At 37.8% G+C, this 23,054-nt stretch overlaps 1 protein-coding gene across 1 annotated transcript in view; it reads right to left on the bottom strand.

Moving 5' to 3' along the window:
- NRAP (nebulin related anchoring protein) overlaps window positions 1-18,708 on the bottom strand; it is a 50,207-nt gene extending 31,499 nt beyond the window's left edge. The window contains exons 1-15 of the mRNA XM_035547732.1: window positions 18,637-18,708; window positions 18,284-18,378; window positions 17,494-17,581; window positions 14,087-14,191; window positions 13,439-13,543; window positions 12,683-12,790; window positions 11,790-11,894; window positions 11,071-11,178; window positions 9,878-9,982; window positions 6,983-7,087; window positions 5,855-5,971; window positions 3,999-4,103; window positions 2,850-2,957; window positions 2,038-2,142; window positions 38-136 (exon numbers count right to left, since the gene is read on the bottom strand). Coding sequence (XP_035403625.1) covers window positions 38-136; window positions 2,038-2,142; window positions 2,850-2,957; window positions 3,999-4,103; window positions 5,855-5,971; window positions 6,983-7,087; window positions 9,878-9,982; window positions 11,071-11,178; window positions 11,790-11,894; window positions 12,683-12,790; window positions 13,439-13,543; window positions 14,087-14,191; window positions 17,494-17,581; window positions 18,284-18,378; window positions 18,637-18,708 — 1,530 coding nt within the window. The remainder of the gene's footprint in view (window positions 1-37; window positions 137-2,037; window positions 2,143-2,849; window positions 2,958-3,998; window positions 4,104-5,854; window positions 5,972-6,982; window positions 7,088-9,877; window positions 9,983-11,070; window positions 11,179-11,789; window positions 11,895-12,682; window positions 12,791-13,438; window positions 13,544-14,086; window positions 14,192-17,493; window positions 17,582-18,283; window positions 18,379-18,636) is intronic.
- Between the last annotated feature and the right edge of the window lie 4,346 nt (window positions 18,709-23,054).

The raw sequence follows: 23,054 nt of genomic DNA, 5'->3' as shown, positions 1-23,054 counted from the left end.
TCTAATAAAAAACATGGCCAATGTTGACAGAACTTACATCACTGAGCTGCTGTGCATTTATTTTGGCTTGAGCAATTTGTGGAGTACTGGCAACAGAGCTGTACTTCAGCTTGTCTATGCTCTGCCTGTAGTTTACCTAAATTAAAATAAATAAATAAATAAATAAATTTAATAAAGGAAGAAACTTTCAGGCTGGAAAATGAGAGATTGAGTAGACAAAATTTTGTTAGCTAATTTTCATAACTTAAACCATAATAAGTTGAGAAGGAGACGAATGTCAGGATCTCTTGGATGAGATCTGTAGTTAATGCTCTGAAAACTTCCTAGTCTGAGGTCATAATTTTTATTCCACTTTGAAAATGAACTTCACTTACAACCCCTTTCCCTCAAAACCACAAATTCATAAAAAGGTGCAGTTTCAGCTGGTCCCTCAAGGCATTTCTATACAACTGACATCTCCAACCATCACTCAGACTATTTTTATCTTTATCAGACTATCCTAATTGACAGTTATAATTTTCTTTTATAAAGAGGTCTGTCCAGTGCAACTCTGTACAGAGCAAATGAACTCTCTTATGCATTGTATTTAATTATTCGATTAAAACTCAGTAATCACAGAAGTTCCATATGTGGTAAGAGTTTTGTAGATTGGAGCCCACAAAATTTCTAATACATTAACATGGTAGCAGCAATAATAAACTATAAAAAGAAACATATCAAAGCCCCAAATTATGGAAGATAACACATCATGGAGAAGCTTTCTTTCAAACCTGTTGCTGCCTAAGGCTTTAGTGCTACACTAAACAATTCTATAGAATCATGGAATCATAGAATCATGGAATGGTTTGGGTTGGAAGAGACCTTAAAGAACATCCAATTCCAACCCCCCTGCCATGGGCAGGGACACCTCCCACCAGACCAGGCTGCTCAAAGCCCCATCAGCCTGGCCTTGCACACTTCCAGGGATGGGGCATCCACAACTTCTCTGGGCAAATTGGAAACAGCTCCAGGGCTTCTCTGCTTATTGACGACTAACATGCTTACTTTGAAGTCTTTAAGAATACAATTCTCTCACACACTAAGTAATCAAACAATGAACTCTAACTTTTTAAAACCTTTTCAAAGAGAAAGCTGGAATTATTGCTCAAGAGGCAACTGCACATCTTATATTTGAAGTTTATCAAATACTTCCTCATAGATGTCAGGGCTCTTAATTCTATGTCTTCATGCTATCATCCTTTTCTTGGAAGGAATATTGAGGCCCAGATACATCTCATACAATGTTGATGGCCTCTGTAATGCATCTTGCCCTTGGTTTCTTGTGTTTTCAACAGTTATATACACCTTAAGCAATCTGAAATGCCCCGTAGAGGTGCTGCTCTCTTCCTGACAATTTTCATGAGTAATGCCCGGTGACTGTGGTCCTAAGTAAGACACAGGTTAGGTTCTTAATGCTAGATAAGATCAACCAAGACTTTACTGCTTGTGAGGTGAAAGTATGGTATCCTCTTAAGTCTGATCTCCTCCCTTTATCTGCAGAGCATGTATAGCCACAGCAGTACACAAATTTATTCACATTGTTTCACCAGAATCTCAAATCCAAGCACAGTGTGTACCTCTCTCACACCAATCAGTGGCATAAAGAAGGTTATGTAGCCCCTTAGTTTCCCTTCAGAGACAAACACCTGTCTTGGGGAAATTCACAAAAGGGGAGAAGTCTAAGTCTCCCTGTCCTCTCAGTGTTTGATGCTGCTGTTGACTCTGTCCAGGATGGTGAGAAGTTAACAGACTAGGGATGGGGCAGAACTATTTTGCCCCACTGTGCTCAGCTGAAACCAACGCCAGGAGGTGGCAGCACTTTCTATTCCTCCGAGCCCTCTTAACTACTTGCACTTTTTACTTTAACTTTTTTTATCAATGGCCGTTTGCTTCCATGATTAAATCATCATTTGACACATGCAATCCATCACAATCTCTCCTACAGAGCGATGATGAGCCATGCAAGGCATGGAAAAAGAAAAACATAAAATTATTTACATCTTTCAAAGGGACCAACTTCCTTGTTGTCTGATATGAAGGAGTGAGAGTAGCTGGGTAATTGTAGTCAACGCCGTCATGTTTGTAATCAGATTTATAGGCTATCTGAAACACAGGGAGAACAAAAAAAAATCATTCTTTTTTTTTTTTAGGCTGTCATTTGTTTGAATAATTATCAGTCAAGAGGAAAGGAGAAACAATAATATTAATATTAAATGCAGGAAACAAAGTAATTTCAATGTCGTGAGTGACAAAGAAAATGAAATTATTTGCATAGTTTAGCCACTAATTGATTCTTTTTCAGCTCCTCAATTAATCCAGTGCCAACAGTGGGAGCATTAACTTAACTTCCACCTATGACACATCTCTTTTATCTTTCTACTTAGTTCTCAAGCTTCTTACAGATTTGTAAATAATGTACTTGAAGGAATAGTATGTAATGAAATAGCTTCTTGACTAACCCAGTAAATTAAACTGGAATCCAGAAATCTTCATTAAAGACTGCTTTTTTTTTCACCAAAGGTCTGACCCTGGGGGAGGGTAGCAAGCAACCTTCAGCATCCTACTGATGTCAAAGAAAACTGAAGGAGCTCAGTATGTTGCCAGATCACTGAATTTGCTTATTTTAGCCTCTCCCACACAGTGAGGTATAAATCAGTGTAAAAGGGTTTCCAGAATTTCCTCTCTTCCCAACATATCTAGCCTTTAGATCCTCAGTACAATATGATCTAAAGTTTCCTGTAAGTTTTATTATGGAAAAAGAAAAATTAAAGAAAGCAACAACTCTTCAAGTATGATTAAAAAAGACTTACATTGCTTGCCAAGTTGCCAACTTTCATGGCATGTAACATTCGTTTGTCCATACCAATACCTATATAATGACCTTTCATTTGGTTCTGGTAGGTTTCTCTGTATTTAAGCTGTACCAAAAAAAAAAAAAAAAAAAAAAGCATAAATACTCTGAAAAAATATATTTAGTTTTTCCATGCATTTCTATGTGTTACGGCAGTGAAACAAATTATTACAGCTGTGGTATACTAGTGTTGCACTACTACAAAAACCCACAAGTTCACAGACAACCTCAGTACTTTAAAAAATAAAGCTTAGAACACTGTGAATTTCCTAATTTAAAAGATGTTATTCATATATTCTTCAGACCACCTGGATGCCACATAAAGGGGATATTTCAACACTCTATGGCTGCATGTTATTTCATCAGAAATAGAATAAAGTTGCAAGGAAGCATGACTTGTACATTAACAAATGAATCATTTACTAAAAATGGTCTGTTTGGGTGCAGGTTTCACCAAGTCCAAAGCTGGGAATTCAACAACAAGACAAATTAACTACCCTACCATCTCATCTGTATGACATAAGATTTACTCCCCCTGGACTTCAGACAATGGGAGCAAGCATTTTAAAGCAAAATTATATTGCAGTATAATGAGATACAAGCAGTATCACTATTTATATTGATTACTTTCACACATGAAACGTGTTCCTCTCTGACATTAACTCTGGTAAAATAACTCCTGCCTACCTTTCCTGTCAAGAAATGGAAAACGAAAAACTCAACATGAGCCAGCAATGTGCACTTGGAGCCTGGAATATATCCTCGGCTGCATTAAAAGAATGCCTGGCCAGCAAACTGAGGGGGGTGATTCTCCCCCTCTACTCTGCTCTTGTGAGACTGAAGCGTTACATTCAGCTTTGGGACTCCCAGTACAAGAAGGACATGGACCTGTTAGATCAGGTCCAGAGGAGAACCATGAAGATGATCAGAGGGAACACCTCTCCAATGAAGAGAGGCTGAGGGAGCTGGGGTTATTTAGCCTAAGAGACAAATCAGCTATAATCATTCCCAGAGCACACTTATCTGAAACACACATATAGATGACTTGCAATTCCAGCAGCTACCAGGGTAAGCTTTAAACAAACCACAAGAGGTACTGAAAACTTACATCACTGGTGTATTTTGAGATCTTGCTCACATTCTTGAATTGCGGAGTATCACAGTAGTTAATGCTGTAGCCACTGTTGTTTCCAAGATCCTTCTTATACTCCACCTTGGTGACAAAAATACACAAGGAAAAGTTATGGTAACACCTTAACTTGCTCTATCAAGTTCCTCCACACTCTTTATTAGCCAGGCCCACTGTTCAGACATTTTGATACGTCTCTTACCAGATGGCATACAATGAAAATTATTCTGAAGATGAATTCCATATAACTCAGTTCTCATTTTATAGGCAAAAGAAATGCAATCACTTTTATTCACTTGAACCTCAGCAAAGTGTATGAGACTGTGCCATGTGAAAAAACATTAGCAAAAACGGGTATCTGATGGGATTTTAAGGTGGGTGTGAACCAAATGAAAGCACAAAAAGCAGTGTGTGGTTTTCAACAGGAAGGACTGAACAAGAGGAAATTTACTAGCATAATTCTTCAGAGTGATTTTAAAGACTACTGGATTAATATTTTCATTAAGCTCCTTTGCTCCAAAGTAGAGATGTTCAGGGGCATATTAAAAGGACTTAAAAACTGGAGCAATAGAAATGGGACTAAATTCAGCAGTGCAGAGGTTAACATATATACGGACTAGCCACAGAAAAAAATCAACTATAAGAACTCATCACCTGGAAAGGCTGAGAACAAAAAAATTGTTCATATGTTGGCTGATCACAGGAAAATGGCAAGATGCCAAAGTAATTCAGCCATTAAAAAGTCCAAGGCAGGAGCAAGAAGAGATTTTTCAGCAGGCACTGGGAAGTGCGTGTGCTATGTACCATGTTCCAGCAAGACCTCATCAGGAACTTACGTACTCTTACAGACATTCCTGTTTAAGGAACATGCACTCAGCCTATAACAGCTGCAGTGAAAGACTATGAGAGAAGAATTTGGTGTGCTTAGTCTGGGAAAAGAAAAGCAGACAGAAAATGATATCTATCTGTAAACATCTCAGCAAGGTAATCATGCAGGGGGATGAACTTTTTGAACTAAAGGGCAATGTTGGCACAAAACACAACAGTAATAAAATGGACAGGAATAAATGCAGGCTTGAAATTAAAAGAAGAGGATTGTACAATACTGTGCCAAAACAGCAGAAGTCAGGAATCACTGGCCCAGGAGGCCCCTTCCAGTCCTACTTCCAAGGGTTTTTCATTATTGAAGATTTTATTCTTTGACATCTCAAGCGTATAAGTTTTTCAACTGCCATGGGGAAGCTCTAGAAACTCACATTTATTAATAGCTTTATAGCTGATATGACAATATAAATAAATTAACAATTCAGAATCTACTGAGAGTTCCCTAGCAATCCTCCTTTGCCAAGTAGAAGAAGAATGTATTATGAGTAAGTCAGTCTTTTACATCATGGAAGAAAACAGAAATCTGCATTAACAGAATGGTACAAATTTTGGCTCTGTTGGTATTATTTTTTAATTATCATTACAACCTTCTTTGAAACACTGTAATACATACTGCCAAGTCATCCTTAAAGCATTTATGTCTATAACCTCACAGCACATTAAGAGCACTGTCCAGAGTTTTCTTAGATTTCTATTCTCCACGTGACCAGAATTAGAAGTGCTCTCCTGGTATAATTCACCATCATGGGCAGGGCCAGATAACAGCACTTGGAGATCTGTTCTTGCATCTTATTCTGCAGCTACTGTACTAAACACAGACTATATTTGTTAAATGAGAGACAATAAAAACAGCAGCTTTTTACACTTGTAGTCCTTATCCATCAGACACAAGTGTTTGTATGGCGTGAGCTATGTCTCACGCCAGTTCATAGATCAATTCAACCCCTTACCTCACTGACAAGCTTGTTAGCACTTTGGGCTTGTTTAAGGACTAGGTTGTCTTCAGCTGTTAGAGAGTGGAAGTGAGCTGCACCTTTCATCTTGGAAAGATCTTTCTTGTATTTTATCTGAAAAGAAGAGCAATTATAAAATAGATGTCTACATTTTCACTATTGCTATTTAGACAGACTTTATGAGTTGGGATAACACTTTTCTTATTTCTGCTCTGATAATAAAACAGAATATATGAAGTTATGAAAATTAACATAGGGGATCTGGTCACAGAAGATATCGGGGGTTTTATATTCTCTCAGTCGTAAACTCAAGTAACATCGATTCTTTCACTTTAGTTTACTGCTAGTGTCTGGTCCAGGCTAGCGCAAGCTGAAAGACTCAACTATCTGTTAGCTCCCCAAAAAACAGATTGAGCCCATCAGCTCAGATAGACCCAGAGGGGACAGGTGTCCACACTACAAAGTTTGTCACTAACAAGAACTTTTCACAGCAGCCACAGGGTAGTGACCTCATTTTTGTCACTGCTACAAATAGCCTCCTTAAGCACGACTGAGGCTCTTTAATCAATGGGCTGCATGGCAAGAATCACACATCTCCACCTTTCTTGCCAATTCTCCAGCTTACCACCCAGAACTAAAAATCACCAGCCTAGAAATAACCTCAGCCTTGTGAGGTGACAATGTCACACGCTATAGTTTCTTTCCCTCCGTATGACTCGCTTTGCGCTAGAGGCATGATACACATCAAAATATCAAAACCAGTTCAGCTCATTCATCCCCCATTTATTCACTACTGGGAATACCACAGTAGTCCAGAGGATGATTAAGGCGGTTGAAGGTTTCATTAATAATACAGGTGCAGATTTGCCAGGAGGGTTAACCTAACAGTAGGGATCCCCATTAGTTGCTACATCCACCTCCTCCCTCATGCAAGCTGGAGCTGTGTCCCCTTCTATTAATGGATATTATTAATCCCCTGAGCCACCCAGTTCCCAGCAATGCAGTGAAATGTCATTGTTGTTTACTTGTCAAGTGTTATTTTAGCATTTTCCTTCTAGGCACTGCTCTAACAAACTGATGTTTTTAATTGTTTATGAATTGTATTGATCCAGGTTTCATACTTACATCACTTGCCAATTCATTTGCTTTCTTGGCATTTTGATAAGCTGGAGTGATCATAGCAGGAAAGCTTCCTTTCCCTCTGCGTTCTTCATATTCATCCATATAATCCTGAAGAAAATTCAAGGTGTTTACTCATCATACATGAGCAGGTGGGGTCATGAGTAATTTCACAAAACATCATAGTCCTTGTTAGGACATTACTTTTTCTTTATTTTAAACAAAAAATAGAATAAAATGACCAACTTTAAAAATAAAATCACCTATTAAATTAACTGTGCCTGTAAAATTATTTATGTGCACTGAAAAAAAAAAAAAAAACACAACAAAACAACAACAACAAAAAAAGGTAGCAATTACCTAAGGTTCAATACAGCATTCAAGTGTACAATGTACAATGACATAAATTCTTCTAATTTTACCCTAACTCTTATAGAGATGATATCTGCTAGCCCCTGTCTGTGTAAATATATGCTTGCCTGAAAAACTAGAAGAATATAAAATGGCTTGAGCAGCCAGAAGACTTGCTTAAACTTTTCAAATTTAGGGTGGTGACCTGACAGACGTCTCTTGACCTCATCATGGCCATTCCTCACATCATAATTGACCAAAACATAATATATTTCTAGTGTAGTGATATATTTTGAAGAGGGATTCATTAATGAAGCACAAACACCTTGATATTTTAGTGGTTTAGTGGTTTTTTTTTAGTTTATTTCCTTAGGAAACAAGCTAACAAAATTCAATTTGTTTGAGTTAAAATATATACATTCTGGAATTAATACTATTAAAACTATAAATAAGTTTGCCCATTTGAAAAGCCTTTTAAAGATTTAATAACAAAATATTGGAGCTTTTTTAGTATGGCAATGTAAAATAACCACCCCAAAGATTTCCAGATCCAGGAAGAATATGGCAAGTATACAAACAAGTAAGGTATAATGTAATGTGTCTTCTCTCTTAATTCCTTTGTAGTAAAGAGCCAACTTAAGTGAAAAATACAGTGTGACGTGTCAAAAAAATGTAATGGAGAGTACAGCATAGATAGAAATGACTATAAATATTTAGGGTCTCTCTCTTGTGACTTCCCAATACAAAACAATTCATTGTAGGTCATTCTGTGCAACATCAATGTCACATGATATGATATGTTATGTCATATCATAAGTTTGCAAACAATATAACATAATTACAGTTATTTCATCTAAATTATTCTATAAACAGGCATAGAAAATAAAAAATATCCCTGACTAATCTGCTGAGTTAGTCTTTTAAAATGCCATTCACAAGCCTGAATTTTCCAGACTAACTTGTAATTTTCTTTTTCCTTGTACTTTCCTCATATACATTTTTACATTATTTCTAATATCACTCATATTCCAAAACAGTATTTTTAAAGGTCCAGATAATTAATTTTAGCCACTCATAAGATTTTTAAAAATGAACAAAACAGGTGTTCAGAACACAGGTATTTTACAGTAAGATTCTTTAATTTGCCTCATCATATATATATATATATATGCATATGTGTGTTTATATATTTATATAACATATGATGTACTCTCACGATCTTGAAAGCTAGAATTCTAATCCGTTTACCCATATTAGATCACACTTCACTCAGAAAGATCCATTAATTTCAGTGGCTCTCTTTTATTTGAATAAAAATATCAGAATCCAACCTATGAAGATTAAAACTCAAATTAAATTTGAAGTCCGTGACTGAAGTTTCAAAGATACTTTCAAAGAAAAAAAGACTTAAATTAATTCTAAAGATAGAAGCATTCCAATGCTTGAAGATGCAATTAGCACTTTTTCAAACTCATTTTATTTGTTTATTCTTGCTAAGACTTGTAGTAGCTCAAAAGATAGAAACTAATTGAAGGCTCGATTGCTACATATTCTAAATTCATATTCTTTAACTATGGTTTGCTTTTCACACAAGTTGTAGGTTTGGATAGAGGCAGTGAATAAACTTCCAAATGTCTTAGAACAATGCATTTCTTGTTCCTTAATTTCTCCAAAGGATATGGGTTTCATGAGGAACTAGGATGACAAACCTAAACTAACCGCATTGTTTTGTTTATACAAAAACACTATTCAATTCTTTTCAAATTCCTTTTCCTATTCAGTTCTATTTTAGCTGTACTATTTCCCTGGGACAAGCCTAACTTAACTGGGATAGAACTTCGTATGATTTTTGGGAGACCACAAAAATAATTATATTCCCTTAAAAAATGAAACAAAACCAAGAAGAATGCCACAGACCAAAACAGAAATAAAGCCTATTTGATTCCACATATGTACAACTACAATTTGTCAGGCTTACAGTACCACTTTGGTAGAAGAGCCAAAAACTAAGCACTTGCATGACCTTCGGTGCCACTTGCGCATATTCAGAACCGCAAAGCTTTTCTCAAAGATTTCTCAAAATATTGGCAGGGAAAACACGCTTAACTACCTACTAACCTTCTATCATTTCATGACCCTTTCATATTTTCTCCTAGCTGATTTTACATTTTCTTTCATTTACTTTCTAACAGCATGGGAATGTTTCCACATGTAAACATATTTCAGTGTGATACATAAAAACATCACGATAGAAATGTCCACTGCATACATGTACACAGATAAAATTTGCCACAGTAAGTCTTACCTTAACCTACCATAACCCAATACCTTACGGACCATGCACCTTGCAGTCCCATATTGTAAGTGTCAATGCCAAATATATTACACATTCATAGCATGATGTTACTGCAATCATCTTTTCCTTTGAGACCTTGCTTTCTTATACAGAAAAGCAAAGTGAAAATGGGTCCCACTGACATTTCTAAAGTCTTGAGCAATCGGCCATAGTAATGATCAACATCAGCATGGGATCTCCTGGATGATGCATACCTGGTCATATTGATCTACATTTTCTCTTGCAAAATTAACATCTGTTCCAGCTGAATGGCTGGCTTTTCCCTTGATCTCGTTTTCATATTGTTGATGATACTTCACCTAAAAAGAAAAAAGAAAATGAAAAGAATCATCTGGATGAGTTTAGTCTGGTACACAGATGCTGATAACAACAACAAAAAATGCAGATTAAAAAAAAAAAAACAAACAATAAATGCAGACAACAACAACAAGACAAAAAAACAATAAATGGCACACACATGTTGATAAAACATTGTTAAAAGTCCCATTGCCACCAATCTACAGAAGTCAAATATGCTATTTGAAGATATAAAAACAAAAATAGTGGTGTACTTTTTAATACGCTAGCAACATGGACACATGGAAATTGCCATTTTAACCCATACCATTAGTTCAGTGTATTCAGTAACCTCTGATTGTCAGTGGCTAATCCCTGATGTTGCAGCAGGTTAAAAAAAAAAAAAGATCGTAAAATAAATTCATAGTTACCACAGAGCACTTCTTCCTACCTAATCTGCCACAAGGTCACATGCATGCCATTAATAAAGTGACATGTTTCTGAAATACAGTGATCTCACCAGTGATCAAGGAAATTGTACGAAATCAACCTGCAAATTTGGACCAAGAGTTGCATCACTGTTGCTGAAGTAAAAGTAGTACCTATAATCTGATACTGTCTTTTAATCAACAAATATCTTTGCTGAAAAAAATGAAGGGTCTTCCACAGATCAAAGGCAAACTTTAAGGCATTTAAATGTTTTAGAATAAGTTCCTTAGTAAGTTGCTTTTGCCTTCAAAATTACAGATCTCTTCTGGTTCTCCTTGGTGACCCTTAATAATGTTTTAAATTCACTTCCACTGAGTTATCCCAATATGTTATTTTCTCCAGTTAAAAGAGCTTTACTTTCACTCTCCAGTGAGAAAACACAATTTTAGTCACAAAAATCCACAGTGTTTATTCACAAATAAAATGCCAGGTTTTCTCTTTCTGCATAAAAGTCAACTTTCTTCCTTCAATAGAAAATCACTTGAAAATCTGTTTATAACATGCGCTGCTGCTGTAACTCCACCGTGATAATGAAATTTCTGCCAGTAAAGATTTTAATCCAAACTTTGTGAGAGAATTTATTCTCTTATTTCCAAAAAGAGACTTTGCTTTGGACACTTACATCACTGGCTAATTCATTTGCTCTCTTGGCAATTTGATAAGATGGAGTGATCATAGCAGGAAAGCTGCCTTTCCCTCTCCGTTCTTCAAAGTCTTCAGTGTATTTCAGCTGTAAAAAGAAAAAGAAAAGAAACAAGACAGCTCAGAAGCAATTAGATCAGACAAATGTATCTTGGTTACACACATAATCAATCCTTAAAGTTGCAAAGTCAGGCATTCAATGTCTGTCAACTGCCAAAAGGAAGATGAACCACACAATCTGAATCTAACCTCTGTGTGCATGTTTTACAATGTAGTCTTTAACTATGTGATCATATATCTTCTGCAGAACCTCTGTGTCTCATTCAGTGTGTAGGGTGGATCACAGTTGTTTAAGGAAAATACTAAAATTGTCTGCGAGATGCCTGCTCTATTTATATTAGTCAGACAGTTTCCTTCTTCAACTTGCATGGCACCCAGTTGCTGGATGTAGAGCAGACTGGTTCTCTGCCATCAGCTCTGACAGCCAGCTAATCCCGTAACAGCCTAGAAATGAACATGGTCTTTACATCTAGAGGTATTGAACACTTAATGGTGAAATGTATCAAGTGTATTTTAAGATACGTACATTTCTAGTACTAAATTTTATTTATGTTTATATTTGCCAGTGATGTATAGATGTCCAAAGTTTCGCTTTCATAGTCAAAAATGGGTCAACCGATTTTCTTTTGTTTCACTTACATCACTTGAAAGCTGTCCTGCAACTTTTGCATGAAGTATATCTGGAGTATCTACAACAGAGGTGAACTTTGAAACTCTCTCTTCATGTCCCCGCTTATATTCTACCTGGGGGAGAAAACATATGTAAAATACATATTACAAACAATAAGTAGCAAATATCTGTTTTCTCTAAGAAAGCTTCAAGAGAAAATGAGCAACAGCAGACGTGACATTCCCCACTGTTGGCTGAAGCTATTGGCATACTTAAGTCTCAACTTCCTTAAAGTGAATGCTGGAGATTTATGTGAGCCATGCATTTGATTAAAATATACCAAGAAAAGCTCGAAGTACTAAGATCATACTGCAGCAACAATGCAGACAGTGTTGTAGAAAAAAATGCAATACTTTAAAACCATTTGTACAGGATTCATTTTTACTTGATCTTGTTCAGTTGAATTGTTATTTTTATAGAGGGACAATTTTGTGTGCATATATGGTTTAAAGTAGCTTGTAAATGAATTAACTTTAATGTTACCAGTTGTTAATTTCATATAATCAAGAGAGTGGGAGTGATCAGAAGATGTAAAAAAGAATTAAAAATATAAATTAAAAAAAGACTAATTAAGCCATCAAATGAAAATTAAAGTAACGAAATAAACATTATAGAGTGGTTCATGATCTTATTCACATTGTAATATGGTTGCTTCATCTTTCAGAAAATGACTGTATTGTCATTTATCCTATATGATTGTGTTTCAAAGCAAGTAGTTTGCTAATTGTGTTTCTTGCATCATGTTCCAGTTTTCTCACTTTGGAGGTTCATCATAGAACCTACTGTCTAAAGGGAATTGCCTAAACACAGAATCCTCCACCTTCAGGATGTCTAATATACAATTAAAAAAAATAACACTTACATTACTGCTTAGCTGAGTAGCTCTCTTAGCAACCTGGTAACCTGGAGTGATCATAGCAGGAAAGCTGCCTTTGCCTCTCCGTGGCTCATATTCTTCTGTATATTGGAACTGGAAAATTAACATTTCTGGGTTTTGTTACAAAAGAACCCACTGTGGTTTAATGTGATTCCTCTGTTTCCCAAAAATATGCATCAATTTATTTAAAAGTAGACAAATTCAAGAGCATATACCATATAAGTTAAGTGTAGTTAGGTAGAAGTATTTCCTACATACAAAAGAAAAGGTTCCCCATTTATATCTATTATTCAGTGTTAATTTGCTATGTTGATTAGGTCACTAACATATTTTATGGACAGAGACAGTCACAATTCAGAACTGATTTTCACCAGTAAGGGAAAGGCAATCAATGAAAGGTCTACACTGTGGAAAATAAGACATTTCCATCATGAGTTCTGCACTACTGAGGGAAACAGCGCTCCATGCTAGATAAGGACATAATCAAGGTCAGCTCAGATACCATTTTTCAGTAGCTGAAGCGCATCTCAATTACATAAATACAAAAATGTAGGATCTCCAGAATAGGCAATAACTTTGTTATCTGACTAACTGCTCACGTGGCTAAATAGTGTTAATGATGGAAGTAGATATATCAGTATGTTTTGGTAACATTTTAGTAAAGACTTGGGTTTGATGCACTCTTAAGTCTTCAGATTATGATACCCCATGAAAATAAAGGTATTTCAAACGTACACTTACATCATTCAGAGTCTTCTGTGCCTGAGTCACCCTCACCATCTGAGGATCTGGGATGCTTCCTGAGTACCACGAAGTTCCCCCCTCATAGGCAGCATAGTAAGCATTCTATAAAACAAAAATTAAATAACTACCGATCTGTATCTTTGTTTCAAAAAGCAAATAGGTGGTCTGACACAAAGAAATGGAAACACACAGTGCTGTGAAAGAGTAAATTTACCCTCTGATGACATACACCACAAGGCCTACACTCCACATACTTTCGGAATGCCAGGGCTGAGTTTATATTCCAAGAACTGACATCAAGATGTCAGGATCTGGGATCCTGGAGTAAGACTCAAATAATTCTCCCTGGGAATCAGACCACTTGTTGTGAAGCTTCAGTGTCAGTAGAGAAGAGACATGTTGAGTATGTCTGTACACGCAGCAGTCTAAATTGCTAGCTGTATAGGTATGCTATTCCTTTCCCATCTTCTGATTCTTCCGTCCTAAGCTACAATCAAGCTACATTGCCATAAATAGTTCAGCCAAACGAGAAGTAATGTCTTTGTTAGCATTGGAATGCTGTGAGTAAAACCCTAACAATCACGACCGTCAAGTCCTTGCTCTCCTGCAGGTTAAAGGCTTGGAGATTTCAGGGATATTTCTTACCTGGCTGGCCAGTTGTTGGGCTTTATATGCAGCTTCAATATCTCTAGACCTCACATCCCATTGAAAGGCGGACCTGAACTGTTCACCCTGTTCTCGATATTTTATCTACAAAAAAGAATGACTTGGTATTAGTAGCTTGTTAGCACAGACTAAAGCACACCACCCTCAGGAGGAAAACAAGAAGGAAGACAAACAAGGTGAACTGCCTCAATTCACAGTGATATGGAATCTACATGAACTGTAGCAACCAAAGAAGAGTAATGCAAATTACAACAAAAACTGCAATTCCCACCGTAACAAATCCACTTCAGCACCTACTAGTTTGGGCTGCAACTTACACCAGTCTAAAGGAAGGCAAAAATCACCCTTGGCCATACTGGGCAACCATTCTTGTGCTCTCTTACACATTGACACCACCATCAGACAGACATCCATAGGCCAAACTGGATGAGGGAACTGGTATGCAGGCTTTTGCTGTGTTAGTTTTCAACCATGCCAGTTCCTTCACCTGTCTCACTGTAAGAATCATCAATGCCAACACAACAGAGGCAGAGGAACAGTGTGACTGCACAGAACAAATTCTCTGGGTGACAGCATCAACCTGACTCAGTTTAAGACAATTTTAGTCATTGTTTATCTGTGTCTCCAATTGCTACAGAGCAGCCTAGTTTTCAGTGCCAACTCACTATTTCACCCTGAAGACCCATTTCTATATGATACAAATGCAGAAACTTAGGGACTAGGACAAGAAAACTTGGTCCACCAAATCTCTGCAGTCCACAAGAAAATACCAATCCTATTCTGACAGTCTGCAAAACTCTCCATCTGTTCCTCCTTCTCACGCTTTTGACCAACACCATTTACAGCCAGGTTATGTACAAAAAAGCCACATGGCCTGTAGCTCTATGCCATGCAAAGACTACATAACTACTTCCTCCTTGCCACCCCTTCTTGGCAAAGGAATCTCCATGGAAGAGAAGACTGGGTTTAGCCTTAAGGTCAAAGCTCTACTCTCTAATCCATACAGCCAGCTTCTGTCTAACATTGGCTCTATTTCTGGAGCTGCACAAGGAACAGCATATTAGACCTGAAATCTAACATGAAGTTCTGCAAGAATAATTTGGTCTTTAGATTGGGGAAATATTTGGGGAAATATCTATGAAGACTGAAATCCTGAAGAAATGTTAAGCAGAACATCCCAATGCAGAATTAGATGAAAGAACTAACACCTGCTGGGCAATATTCTGCTCTCCTATTTCCCTGTGCAGTGTCCATAAAGTTTCATGACTGTGTAAATGCAAGTGGATACTATATTTAGTTCTTAATCATTGTTTTCCTCCTGCTGCCTTTATCAGGACAGCATGCCAGAAATTAAACTGAAATCATACCTCTACTCTATAACGTATTCTACAGATGCAAAAACAAACAAACAAACAAACAAGCAGTCACCGTACTGAAGAGTGCAAAATCTAAACTGACTGGACAGAAAAGTCACCAAGCATGATTACCGTTATCCTCATTTTATAATTTAAGTACAGAGGTACACAGAGATGGATGATTTGTCCGCACACAGAAATTCTGTGTAGATGAGGGAGCTGAATTTTTATCTCTGCATTCTACTTGGTGTCTCAACATAAAACTTTTGTGAGAACATTATGTTAGGATTGAAGAAACATTTTCTGCTCAAGAAATACTACTAACTAAAAAAAGAGCAAATTACAGTAGCAATTGGAACAAGTTAGCACCACTTTATACATCTACCAATGAAAGAGTTTTCCTACACCCAAAATTTCTACAGAAGTACTCCCTTTAAGTAAGTAATGCGGAATCAGCTTCTTTAGCAATTTTCTCTCTGGAGCAGGACCTCATTATGTGATTGAAAAGGACAGGAGGTGCTTGAGGTGTGAAAGGGAAGGGAAGGGAAGGGAAGGGAAGGGAAGGGAAGGGAAGGGAAGGGAAGGGAAGGGAAGGGAAGGGAAGGGAAGGGAAGGGAAGGGAAGGGAAGGGAAGGGAAGGGAAGGGAAGGGAAGGGAAGGGAAGGGAAGGGAAGGGAAGGGAAGGGAAGGGAAGGGAAGGGAAGGGAAGGGAAGGGAAGGGAAGGGAAGGGAAGGGAAGGGAAGGGAAGGGAAGGGAAAGTGATCTTTGAGCTATAATTTGTCTGGCGTGTATATTCACATGCACTGGAAGTATCGGTGTCATATCACTGCCTAAAACCAGAAATAGAACCTGCAGTAATCCCAAACTCATTCCTGACCACTTCTGTCACACACAGCTTAAAGTAAGTGTGATGGTCACTGCTGAAATAGTTACTGCCTCTGATATTGCAAGACCTGATGCATAATAGTAACGTACAAGAATGATAAAGATTCAGTATCTGATAAGGATTATTAAATGTATATCAACTTTGTACAGCAAATACAGAAAAAAGACTGATGCAGTATGCTATAGTCTAAGTAACAGAATTCACTTTTTTAAATTTTAATAATGTCTAATCATGTTTAAACACACTAGTTTGTTTACTAAATATAGCTATGCAATGAACAGTGCTATTTTAGAGCACGGAAAGACACGACACTCAAGAAAGCAGTGTTGCACATAGAAGTGAGCTCACAATCAACTATGGGCTGGTTTTGTGTTTCTCATTGTCTGAAAGTTCATAGACATGCAAGTTTGAAACAAATGTATCTGGAGGAAAACAATGCAAGGCAGCACAGAATGGCATTCGGCAAGAAAGAAGACTTTGAGCACCCCTAGAGGTTTACCGGTGCACAGCAGCCTTTTGGAGTGCGCATGCAGTTCAATGACCGTAGGAAGCTATCCCATCCTTAACGTCCTAGCAAAACATTTTCAGCAGCACCATGCGAAGTTCCCTGGACTTTGTGCTTTCTCACAGAAGGGAAATATCAGCTCAGGTTTTTCAGAAATACTTGACAAAGCATTTATGTGACCTTTTGCCTAGGTCTTACTAGATCTAATAAAAAGATAATTTTGTTTGTTTTGTTTCATTGCATTTAGTATCAGTTTCAGATGAGATCATAAAGCAAGTAGGTCACTCTTCTTTCAAATGGCAATGTAACCCCACCTGATTTAGTTACTAATTTTCCATAGCCCTGGGCAGTATCTCCTGCAGTTTACCCGAACAATTCTTCCATGTCGATTGCCAGATAAGAATCTGCTAGCCATTTCTCTTTTTGAAAGTGTAAACCATTTCAGATCTAACCTTCCTGTTTGGCTTCTTATGAAACAATTTTAAAAATTATGACTCAAGCCTGGGCTGAGATTTTACCACTCTAAAAGTATACAGAAGTGTAAACAAAGAATACGTATTTATATTTTCAAAACAAGACCCGAATATTGTATCAAAATTAAAATCAGAGACAAACACATTTGGCAGCCAAACTTCTTACCTCACTTACTACTTCCGATAGTTTTTTTGCATTTATATTTATTGGTGTCTCAAATACGCTTGTGAATGCATTGTTTTTTGGATTATGCCTAAAAAAGGAAGTATAAAAGGGTATTAGGAATGTGCCAGACAGCCCACAAGACAGGTTCTCTTTGAGCCCTCGAAAACACAAGATCACCCTCCACCTCCCACTACATAACTTTTCCCCCCACTCAGACACGGGTCTCAGATTACATTCCAGTTATTATTGCGTGGAGTAGGATGCCTAGAGCAAAATTAATTTTAATGATCATCATATCAATGCTGTGTTTCTAATAACAAAAGAGAATAATAGAATAAAAAACAACTGTCATCTCTCCTTTTACCACTGACAAATTTGACAGGAACTGATCATTATAGAATAAAAACTTCCTAGAACAAACCAACTCCAAAATCTGCATTTTATGCATTTTCCTGATGATTAACTCAATCTTGTTAACTCTTAACTGCTGATTTGGAAAGCACTGAATTTTATGGTTGGGTTTATTTTCTTCCCAAAATACTGAAATGGAACTTAATTTGGTGTCTTTTAACATATCAGACAAACGAGGAAGCTTTATCTACGGTAATAAGAGTTTCCCATCATTGTTGATTCACGTAAATGCAAAGCTATGCACTCAGGCACTGACAACACACAAAATGTCATCACACAGGACCAGGCTGAGTCCAAATTGTGATCTTTTGTTATATTAGGATTACTTGATGTTTTAAACATTATTTAAAAAGAAAAAGAAAAAAGGAAACAGACTTACACTTGGCAGTAAGGCTTTTTCTCGTGGCTAACAAAGTTGTTTACTGTTAACATCATCTTGCACACTTCGCAGTGAAAACAGGCTTTATGCCATGTCTGGAAACACCACAAAAGAGAAACCAAGCACGCATTATTTGTATTGCATTATTATTGAGTTTTAAATTTCAGCATTGACCCCTTCCGTCCATTTCACGAATCTGAAGAATTCTTCAAATGCATGCCTATTATTAACTCATTTCAGTTCTGATCCCAGTTCTGAGTAAAGAACTTCTGGAACCGAGAGATTTGCACTGTGTTAAAAGTGCCAATCTATACATTTATTATAGTCCAAAATAATAAAGAAAGAGAACTGACCTGATCTATACAGTTAATCTTCTCAGCAGGGTAAACCCCATAGCCACATCTAGCACACGGCTGCACATTCATCTTGAAATCCACAGAGTGAAAAATATATAGGTTTATACAAAGGGTTCAAAGAGTATGAAAGTGACTTTTTGGCCTGTGCAAAGCACCCTCTAGACGCTCCAGTCAGGGCCTTTTGCTGTGGTCAATGGCTCCCATTAAAGCTCTGAATTGAAGTCTGTTGCTCCGTTTCCTGACCTTCTGTTTCAAAGTCAGCTGCAGGCTGGCTTTTAAAGCTGCCAGTTAGTAAGAGGGTTATTTTGGCAACTGTGTCAGTGCGTAAGGGAGGGTAGCAATATCATTCTCGAAATAGAAGAATGAACTCATAGAAACAAATCATGTCCATGTGAACATCAGAATCTGGTCACTTAGTATTTCAGTTTTGATGTAAAGCCAGCTCTCAGTAGCCCAGGATGAAGATCAAAGCATACACAGCAGCAACGCATCATGTCGCTCCTCACCCTGATACACAGCAAATGGCTCCGCGTAGGACTGCTCTGTGTTTAGGAACAGTGTTGGATGAGAACGAGGTACCACCACAGGAGCGGGCCAGGGATGGGTTTGGAGCATCCCGGCCCTTTGCTACACCCAGGAGAGGTACACTCATCCCTCAGTTCTCCATCTCGTCAACCTACCGCTCCGTGTCCAGCTGTAGGACACGCAGTGACAAGGGCATCTCAAAGAGCTCTAAATTTGGGGGGTGCAAATCCAAACATCTAACCCCCATGGAAAAACAATCAGAAATTAACTTTTTTGTTTTAAAGAATGAACAAAGCAGCTATTCAAGAGTGTTTGCAAAGAGTAGGCTGGCACGGATCGGAATATAAAAGTTCCTTAGCCAAATAACACTCTTCAAGAATCATCATTCTTGACGTTAGGGTTCAACCAAGTTATTATGGATGTCAAGTCTGCTCCAAACAAAAGAAGTTACTAAATTTTACTCACTACAAATGGTCAGGATTTGATATTTACATCTCGCCTAATCATAACACCTCCAGTTACAGGGCTCGACAACCCTGGGACATGGCTAAGAGTGCTCCCTACCTAAATAAAAGTTTACTCAGTTGTCCATGCATCCGCAGCACTTCCTGTATCTGCAGCATATTGCTAAGCACTTTCCTTCTGTGTAGACTACGAAGAATTATCACAATCACTTCTACCCAAAGCTTCTCAGTGTGCTTAGAGAGCCTCCTATTCAAGAGATGGAGAGACACAGTTCTGCTTCACTTCTAACTCTTTTTACTGAATGCTGACAATGTACTGGCACAACGTACCGTCAGCAACTGGTGTGCTGAAAATAGCATCTCTAATCTGAAGAGCACTGGGTTCAGCACAAAATCCTGCAAACATTTATGGCAATTTAAAATAGGTGATTAATAGGAACATACAAACAGTTGTATTTTCTTTAAAAAATACAGTCACGGTACAAAACCTCTTGTATTAAAATAACTGCAGAGTTACCTCATGCTGTTCCTTTTGGGATCTGGAGCAATTTTATGTCAACCATGTTACATCACAATAATATTTATCATGCTTACACCTGTGAACCAAAATAATTTGGTGTTCTTCCAGTTCTCTTCTCACATAGCTTTTCATGTTGTCCCAAACAGCCATTATATTTATACAAGTGACCTATGTTAGGGTCAGGGTAGCCAGGCTGTCCTCTCTTTACTTAGCGTCAGGCATACTACCAGCTGCAGCCTCTTTGTGTTCATCTACTGCAAGTGTCAACATATCATTTATTTTCTAAATAGTCCAAGTTGTCTTGATCCTTTCTACATCCATGTTACAGCCCTCTTCCAACACTGTGGCAAGAAAAAAGATGCATAACCTCCTTTTGTCCCAGCACAGAAAATCCATTGCTTAAGGCACTCACTCCTGAAACTAGTGCTGGGAGGTACTGAAAATAAGACATCCCTGAACACACAGAAACAAAACAAGTTGGTTTTGTTGAAACCATGAAATAAATCATTGATCCAGGAGCCCCTGGAAGGCTTAAGATCTGGACAGGACTCTAGGATGCACAGTGCACCATGTGTTCCTCCCAAGAGCCTTGTCACACGGCTAAAAGTTCTTTATTGCACAGAGAGAACCTATTCAAGATATACAGAGCATGTTTGTTTCTTTTCACTGCAACACAGATTACCAGCTTGGCTGAAAGTCAGCAAAGATTTTCCAAGTTCTCCTGCTTCTCCTAGGTTACAGTATGTTCCAAAAAACAAGCATGGTAAGCAACAACATCCCATACAGTTACTTTCTTTCCGAGCCACACTATTTCCCTCGCATCCATTGTGCACCGGTTCTGCTGGAGTCTATTGAAGAGTTTCCCATCTCTGAGCACCTCAAAACTGTCCTGTTGCATGGTCTGTTCTTCATCGCTCTGGAATAAAATCAGAGTTTGTAACAGAAGAAAGAGTTTATTGAAAAAACAAGCATTGTCTGGTGTCATTACAAAGCGCACACTCCATTTTGATCTTGCAAGGAATTAAATCACAAAACCAGTGCAAGTTTGTTATCTTGACAAATCTTAGCAAGACATTTTCTCTTCAGTTAAAAGCTCATTGTGGTTTTTTTCCTCCTTTAGTAAGGTCCCATAAAGGCTTTTTGATATCAATGAAAATCTTAAAAGGCTTTACTTAACAGTAGAACCTTAATCAATGCAGTTTAAAAGTACTGCAGTTTTGTATAAAGTACAAGGAGACAGTACCTTGAAAGTGCAAATTAGTAGGAAGAAACATTGTTACCTCTCCAACCACCTTACATTCATTGAATTAACTGCATAGAAAACTTAGAGCATGTCTGAATCATGAATCTGAATCTAAAAGCACACTCCAGTTACACAAAGTAACCTCTTAACAGACATTCAAGTCAGGGCCGCCTTCTCTGTCATTCCTGAACAGCAGCTGTGCCCTTCCAGCCACATGAATCGCAGGAAGCCAGGCACCACAATTCATGGCAACCGTAAGAAAAAAAAAAGGTTCTGTTTCACCACACAAACTGGGGGTGGTTGTTAAAAAGCTGCCTGTAGAAGTTCAAACACCAGCCCAACCTCATCGTAACCTTCGCTGAACCACGCAGCTAATTAGATACGTGGGCTCATACAGTCTGTTCATGCTAATCAAATTTAGCATAGTAGGAAACCCAGCTTGCAAAAACAACATAAGAAAGCTGGCAAATATTTATCAGTGCCAGGACCTCCCAAGACTTGAAGAAAAAACACTATGGGGCTGCTTTCCAAATCTCTACAGTAGTTTTTTACATTTTTGCTGTTTTGGAAACCAACCAACAACTGTTTACATTTCATGACTTGTGCTTACACTTTCCCTTTGTTGACAGTGTCTGGAAAACTTGAGAGTGAGGGGATTTTGCAGACACTTTTAATAGAGCATGAGAAAGTGAAATGGTGAGGATGTGGCACAACTTAAATTGAAAGCTTGAAGGAAAGTGTGCATAGCATGCACAACACAGCCCATGTGCAGATGATGAGACCTCCATTGTCCAAATATTCCCATTTATCATGTATCATAACCTAAAAATGCCACACATTTAAAACCAGTAAAACATGGCAAGTGCAACAGATCACCCCTGCCTAATTCCAGATAAATCCCACCCAAACACACACGCCAAGCTGACTGAAATGCATTACTCTACTGAGTTTCATAAAGCTTTTGTGTATCATACATCATTGGGAGTGTATCATATCATACACCTCCAATATTCCCAACAGTGTATCAAACCATCCACCTTTTCTTGCAAAATATATAAAATCCTAACAACCATAATTTAGGAGGGAATATCTTGAGAGTCGTTCAAGTTCTCCGTCCTAGAAGTATCCCCACCTCTGCCTCCCAGGTCATAGCAACGACTCACCCTTGTTTTCACAGCTGTTGTGCAGAACACAGCACAAAGTTATTATTCCAGACAGGTACTACTTAGTTGCCTCAAGCCTTCTAGTATGTACCCGCCATCTACCTTTCTATTTCCCAAAGGCGTGCTCCATTGTCATCCTACAACTGCTTACATGGTAGTTAAATATTTCTTTTCTACAATGCAAATATCCACTCAAAGGCTTCATTATTAATGTTTTTAGAGAGTGCAGTGAGTCTCTGGGGATAAGAAAAGGAATGCTGATGCATCCCATTGCTGGCTCTTCCCTCTGCCCAACAACACACGTGGCCAGCTGTGCAATATTATATGTGAGAAAAATTTTCCTTCCTGACCCTTCCCCAGGTAGCAATCACTCTATGCCCTGAAGCAAGGTATTTTCTTCTACTTCTCTATTTTCTAATTTCTCCCTTACTCATCACTGAAAACCAGCAAAATTTTCTGAAAAATCTAACACTTTATTCTGCATTAAAATCAGTTAAACT

Source organism: Cygnus atratus, chromosome 7, assembly GCF_013377495.2.
Source record: "Cygnus atratus isolate AKBS03 ecotype Queensland, Australia chromosome 7, CAtr_DNAZoo_HiC_assembly, whole genome shotgun sequence".
Classification (NCBI taxonomy): Eukaryota; Metazoa; Chordata; class Aves; order Anseriformes; family Anatidae; genus Cygnus; species Cygnus atratus.
This window is presented reverse-complemented; position numbering and strand designations above follow the sequence as displayed.